Here is a 6,852-nt window from a genome sequence, read left to right as displayed (position 1 = left end):
CTGCTCTTATAGAATCCAAGACTACCAGCCCAGAGATGGTCCCACCCACAAGGGGCCTCTCCCCCTTGATCACTAATTGAGGAAATGCCCCACAGCTGGATCTCATGGGGGCATTTCCCCAACTAAAGCTCCTTTCTCTGTGATAACTCCAGCTGTGTCAAGTTGACACAAAGCTAGCCAGTACACCTACCTACATATGCTCCTGAATCTAATTAAACCGCCCTTCTGTCTGTCCTCTTACGTGATGGTGTAAACACAAATCAAATCACATTATTCCCCAATGTAAAAATTTCTCCAGATGACAAGCCAAAAATGTTTAGAAGGTACAGAAGAGCCTCTAGGTGTTACCAAATCCTCTCCCTCCTCTCAGCAGTTTCCTGATCTCCCCTGTGGGCTTTCCTGGAGTCCTTCTGCCTAGAACATTCCTCATGCCCTTCTTCACTTAGGTGACATCTATTTATCCTTCAGTTTTCAGCTCAGCAGGCACTTCCCATGGGAACACTTCTCTGACTAGGTCAAATGCTTTTTTTATTTAGTAGACTCTGAGAGAGAGCTTTTAAAGGATACATTTTGACTCTGGGTTGCTCCTTGACTGATGTCTGTCATTGTATATATTCATTCATCTAAGATCCAAACAAGGAATCAAGGGTCTGAATTCAGCCCATAAAATCCTTTTATTTGCCTCAAAGTATTTTTGTTTTGTTCTGATACTGGGTCCCATGAAGCACAGGGCAGCCTAGAATTCTTTATGAAGCCAAGGATAGCTTTGAACTTGAGACAGGATTTCTATGTGTAGCCTTGGCTCTCCTGGAACTCACTCCATAGACCAGGCTGGCCTTGAACTCAGAGACCCGTCAGCCTCTGCCTCCCAAATGCTGGGTTTAAAGATGCCACCACTGCCCGACCGGCCTTAAACTCTAAATCCTCCCCCCTCAACCTTTCAAAGTGTTGGCCAGCTGGCTCAAAGCATTTTTAAGTATTTTAGTCAGCTGCTAAAACTGAGAAACTTCACAAATATAGCAATTTAAGTCTTTTGAAAACAAAAGTAGATCTGTTATCTGTAGGCCAGCATTCCTTTACGGAAACATTTTCCAGTTCACCAGATCCTATTCCTACCAGATGCAGATTACCCACTTCATCTATTAAGGCTGTCTTTTCTCTGCCAATGTATATGGTTTTTGCCTCTTCTCCAAAGTCAAAGCCTTGTACATGAGGCTGGAGAGATGGGTCAGTGGTTAAGAGCACTTACAGAGGATCTGGGCTGGGTTTCCAGCACCCACAAGGCAGCTTATTACTGCTTTTAACTCCAGTCCCAAACAGTCCCATGCCCTCTTCTTCCTTCCCCTGGCACGTGGTGCACATACATGCATGCAAATACGCATACACATAAAATAAAAATTAAACGAGAACCACCTAGCACAACCTTACCGCCTGCATAGTTAACATATATACGGCTAGTGCCCAACCTTACCGCCTGCATAGTTAACATATATACGGCTAGTGCCCAACCTTACCGCATAGTTAACATATATACGGCTAGTGCCCAATCTTTATTGAATTAATACCCTGAAAGCAATAAATAGAAACAAACACTGAGCATTTTGTGCTAAATGTCAAGCCCTGTCCTTCAAGTGTCCTGTGCATTAATTTATTTTGCCTTGATAAAAACTCCAAGAAGGAAAGTTTAAGTGTGTAGGAACTAACGACCCAGACACTGTAAATAACCATCGAAGGCAATAAATAATAAATAACCAATAAATAATCTACCATGGCTCAAGTCTTCTCCGATGGGAATTACAACCACCCCCTTATTATGGCACGATAACAATCCGTGAAATCCTAGGAGGTAACCAAATCGCCACCGCGTACTCGCATAAAGACACCTACGGGTTACATTCTGCACCATAAGCTAAGGTGCCCGCTCGAAATGACAGCTTATACCCAGGGATGTAGGGGACCAGAGCGTAGACTCTAGGGTCGCGAGCATCCGCAAGACCATGGTGGCCACGCGCAGCCACCAAGCCCCCGCTGCCCGCGCGGTGGTTTTCTGTCTGGCAGCGCAGGCCTGGAGAGGTGCAACGCGTTCCGGGGCGACAGGGCGGGTCCCGGGCGGCCCCCGATGCGGCCGGACCCCAGCCCCGCCCCACCGCCCTTCTCCTCTGAGGCCTCGGGGCCGGGCCGCCCTGCCCCGCCCGCCCGCCGCGCGCTTCTATGGCAACGGCCGCGCCCCCGAGCAGGGCCGCCACGATGAGCCGAAGCCCCCGTGGCCGACTGTCCATCCTCACCGGCATGGTGGCCGCGTCCGGTGCTCCGCCAACGTCCCCGCTCCGGATGCAGCCCAACAACACCGGGTTTGGGGGCGAGGCTGGTCACAGGCGACCGCAACACCTTAGCGCTCCAGAGACTGCGGCTCACACAGCGACAGAGGGCAGTGCGCAGGCGCACTCTGAACTCGCCCCGCCCAATCTCGGGTGTCCTCGGCTCTTGAAGTGCGCATGCGCGAGAGCTTTCCGCGTCCATCTCCATGGACGCTAGACTGGGCCAACGCCTGCAGGGTGCTGCCATTGCTCTGCTCTGTAAAGCTGGTTCCTGTTGAGGCCACCAGGACATCTGACCCGCTCAGACTGCCAGGAGCTTCCGGCGCTGGCAATGTCCCAAATATTAAAAACAACAGTAGACAATAGCGCACCAGATTCTGATGAGTCCTTATTTTATGAAGAATACCAGGGGTTGGGTTCTGTTTATCTCTACTATCTGCCTGCGCCAACAGTTTGAAACTTTGAATAAAAAGTTGTGATATGGGGCTGGTGAGATGGCTCAGCGAGTAAGAGCACCTGACTGCTCTTCCAAAGGTGCAGAGTTCAAATCCCAGCAACCACATGGTGGCTCACAACCATCCTTAACAAGATCTGACTCCCTCTTCTGGAGTGTCTGAAGACAGCTACAGTGTACTTACATATAATAAATAAATAAAAATAAATCTTTAAAAAAAAAAAGTTGTGATACGTGAACTTTGTTTGTGTGTATGTATCTGTTTTAAATTCAATTAAATTGAGTGCTCAAACAAAAGAAACGGCTTTTTATGTTTAGGGGGGTGTTGTGCATGGATTGTACTTCAGGCCTGAGGCATGCTGGGCAATGATCATGTTGTTGTATAAAACGAGCTCTTTGAAGGACATAGGTTTAGTTCTGACCTGAGGTATCTGAATATCTGAATAAAAAGAAGAAAAGGAAGGAAGAGAAAAGAGAAAAAAGAGAAGAGAAAAAGAGAGAGAAAGGACTACTCCTAGGTATGGTGAAGGTTTATTGTACATAAAAGGGAGAGCATAGCTAGAGGCAAAGACAGCGGCATCTGGGAGAGTCCAGAATGAACAGGACCCTGAGCCAGCCACATGAGGAGAGAGAGGAGACAAGGAGACCAACAGGCCGGGAAGGTAAAGGGTTAAAAAATGTAAAAAGGATCAGCATAGTCAAAGTGGATGGATTACATAGGGAAGAACCCCAGAAGGGCAGCTCGGCACCTGGGCTGGAGGGTTCAGGGGGTGGAATATGCCAGCCAACCCTGTAACAGGTAGGGACTGAGGGATGCTGGGAGAGCGGGGCAGCCAGGTCTGCTTTAATATGTGAAAAAAAGCACCTCAGCCATTTGTTGGGAGTTTGAGACCTAACAGGGTCCAGCCCAGAAACTAACTCAAAGGAGAAGCTCCGTCTAAATAGCCACTTGCTCAATAGAACTGCTTAGGGTTTCTCAGTTATGGGAGAGTTTGTTTTGTTTTTGGTTTGTCTTGGGGGGTGGGGGGAGTCTCACTAGATAGACCAGGCTGACCTTGAACTCACAGAGATCTTTTGACTCACGAGTGCTGGCATTAAAGGCATCCTCATCACACCCGGAAGTTATAGGAGAGTTTTAAGTTGCAAGTAATTATAAAGTGTGTTCTGTGTTAACATTCAAAATGTTCATCTTGGGTCTGAAGAACTGACTCAGCAGTTAAGAGTACATACTGCTCTTGCAAAGGGCTGGAATTAGGGTCCTAGAACCCAGGTCAGGCATTTACACTGCAGCTCTAGGGGAATCCCACACCCTCTTTTGGTCTCTGTGGGAACTGTACTCACATGCATATACCCACTCATAGAGACACTGATATACTTAATTGTAAAAAAGTCTTTTGAAAGTTCCTCTTCAATACATCACACAGTTGGTCTTGAGTATTAGAAAAATGTTTTGTATTACTTCTCAAAGATGCTGAGTAGGAGAACATAAAATACCCATTTCTTATGGTCATGCAGACCACCATTGCACAGCTGTTGCTAATAAATGACAATCCCCTATCTTTTCATTAAGGTTTTATACTTATTTATGTAAGTGTATGGTCCAATACTCATATGCCACAGCTCATATGTGTGGAGGCCGGAGAACACCAATCAGGAGTTGGTCTCTTCTTTCCCTGTGGGACCTCACTGATGGAGCTGAGGTAGTCAGCCTTAGTGGCAAACACCTCCACCCAGTGAGCAATCTTGCTGGCCACTAAAGTTTTTTGTTTGTTTGTTTGTTTTTTAATAAAGATGTCTCTATTCTAAATGAGTCTTGAAGTGGAAACTTCTGGTTTCCTTGGAAAGTTATGCCAAATGATGTTTTGCTGGGGTACAAAGGTGAAAGGATATCTCGCTAAAGCAAACACGTGAAAGACTGTTTTCCTGAAGCAGACACAGGTGAAAGGGTATTTGGATAGAGCAAAGCCATGAAAGGACCTGTGATGAAGGAGTATAAATATGACCCCCCTGACAGTGGGAGACAAGCACAGAGCACTGGTTTGATTTGCTCCACCTCGATATTCTTCTTTAACAACACTCATGTATTGGTTCGCCTTACATTGAGTTCAACTTGTGATAACTCTGGCACTGGGAGAAACTCAACAAAGAACTGCTCATAAGGTTCCTATGGCAGCTTGCTGCTTCTGAGCCCTCTCCTCAGGCCGGTTGGCAAGCCTAGCAGCTTCTCCAGGATTGAACTACAGTTGCTGCTTCGTGGTTGGTGTCTGCCTAGAGGACTGGTCTGAAGCTGCTGTGTTGTATTTGGTATTTGCTATGGGACTGCTCTGCTGCAAAAGAAGATCAAGGCTCACCCACCAAAGAACTATTGCTAAACAGGTCCAGTTCCCCCATCCTAATAGCTTGTCTCTTCTACTACCTCTGCTGGGTGGTGGGCTAGAGGAGAGGTTGAACCCTTCTTAAAAGTAGGTTGCAAAAAATTTACGCTACAAAATTCATGTTCCTAGCTATGCCTATTTTACCTTGTAAGGAACTGCATTTGAATGCATATTATACTGCATCATACTATACTACACAGAGCTATATAGGCCATCACAAGCCTCTTGAGGCTAGACACTTTAGATGGTTTTTCCTCGTTGTGTTACTTCTCTGGAATAGTATTTGAAGGCTTGCTGAAAGAATCAAATGAATCCGTTTTGAGTGCATTGCTTTACATTCAAATACCTTCTACGAATGTAAAGGCTTTTAGTTGTATAAAAATCAAATCATTAATACTATTCAAAAGTTAAAATAAAAGAAAAATGGCCATCGTACATTGGGTCCCGCATGGGATGCAGAAGACCTTCCAGAATGACCACGCTTGTGAGTTTTTTTCCTGTACCACCAGCAGAGAGAGAGAGTTCCTTTGGAGTAAGCCTAGAGTCTCACCTGTCTCAGCATGGCCCTAGTGCAGAACCTGGCCCAGAAGAACGAATGATCCACAGTCCTTCCACCCAACCTCTCCCCTGAGCATCAGTTCACTAGGACGCATAACAGATACTTTAAGTTTATTGTGTCAAAGTTTAAGTCCTGTTCCCCAGTCCTCTTGGCCTCCCTTTCTCCACACTATCCTTGTCACACACACACACACGGAAAAGCTCCATCTATGAGTCCTCCTCTCAACACATAGAAGCAGAATTCTGACAATTGCTCTGCTCAAACCCCAGTCTCTCTCTTCCACCCCAATCCCAATCCCAATCCTTCAACACAGCCCACTTAAGAATCTACCTTAGAGTAAAAACAGAGCTTGATTCTTACCACTGTGGTACTCTCCCATGCCTTACTATACTCAGAGTCGGTTTCCATAACAACATCTTCGTGGGGCAACAGCTGTGCCTTGGTTGAGTCCTTGCCTAGTAAGCCCGAATCCCTTCTAAATAGGTCCATGTCCCCCTTTGTCCTGTTATCCTTTCCTTTCCACTACCTCTGGTGAATGGTGGGCTGGAAGGGAGGTTAAAGCATTTACGAACCCTTATTAAAGTGGGTTTTGTAAAAACTCAGCCTATAAGGGGAGAGACTCAGCAGGCACAGACTTGGACCTGGGAGGACCCTGGATCCAGTCTCTCATACCTGTGGAGAAAGGACTGTATTTTCAGCCCAGGACCCATGGGGATGGTGTTAAAACACGGAGTGGATCTTTTTCCTGCCCTAAACTCTCTTTCAATTTTCCACCTCTCAGAAAAAGCCACAACCATCCCTCTGCCTCTCTGTTCTCCCTCTGGGTTTATCTGAATCAGCCCCAATTGGCCTCCCCATTTCATTCAACATCCCAGATATGATTTCATCTCAGCAGGCAAGATGTGCTTGTAGATAGGAACCAAGCAACACAACTATAAAGAACGTTAGCTGGGCAGGATGGCTCATACATGCAATCCCAGTATTCAGGAGACTGAAGCAAGAAGATTGTCTGTGAATTCAAGAATGATCCTGGAGCCGGGCGTGGTGGCGCATGCCTTTAATCCCAGCACTCAGGAGGCAGAGGTAGGCGGATTTCTGAGTTTGAGGCCAGCCTGGTCTACAAAGTGAGTTCCAGGACAGCCAGGG

General features: G+C 46.6%; 1 protein-coding gene across 3 annotated transcripts in view; it reads right to left on the bottom strand.

Annotated features, from left to right (window-relative positions):
- Kif3a (kinesin family member 3A) overlaps positions 1 to 2,424 on the bottom strand; it is a 36,143-nt gene extending 33,719 nt beyond the window's left edge. For 2 of the 3 annotated variants that reach the window (XM_021211969.2, XM_021211972.2), the window contains exon 1: positions 2,286 to 2,415. In XM_021211969.2, coding sequence (XP_021067628.1) covers positions 2,286 to 2,291 — 6 coding nt within the window. In that variant the 5' untranslated portion in view covers positions 2,292 to 2,415. Of the gene's footprint in view, positions 1 to 2,285 lie in introns of all 3 variants that reach the window. The other variant, XM_021211971.2, reaches the window with a different exon arrangement.
- Positions 2,425 to 6,852: the final 4,428 nt, after the last annotated feature.

This window comes from Mus pahari, chromosome 14 (assembly GCF_900095145.1).
Source record: "Mus pahari chromosome 14, PAHARI_EIJ_v1.1, whole genome shotgun sequence".
Classification (NCBI taxonomy): domain Eukaryota; kingdom Metazoa; phylum Chordata; class Mammalia; order Rodentia; family Muridae; genus Mus; species Mus pahari.
This window is presented reverse-complemented; position numbering and strand designations above follow the sequence as displayed.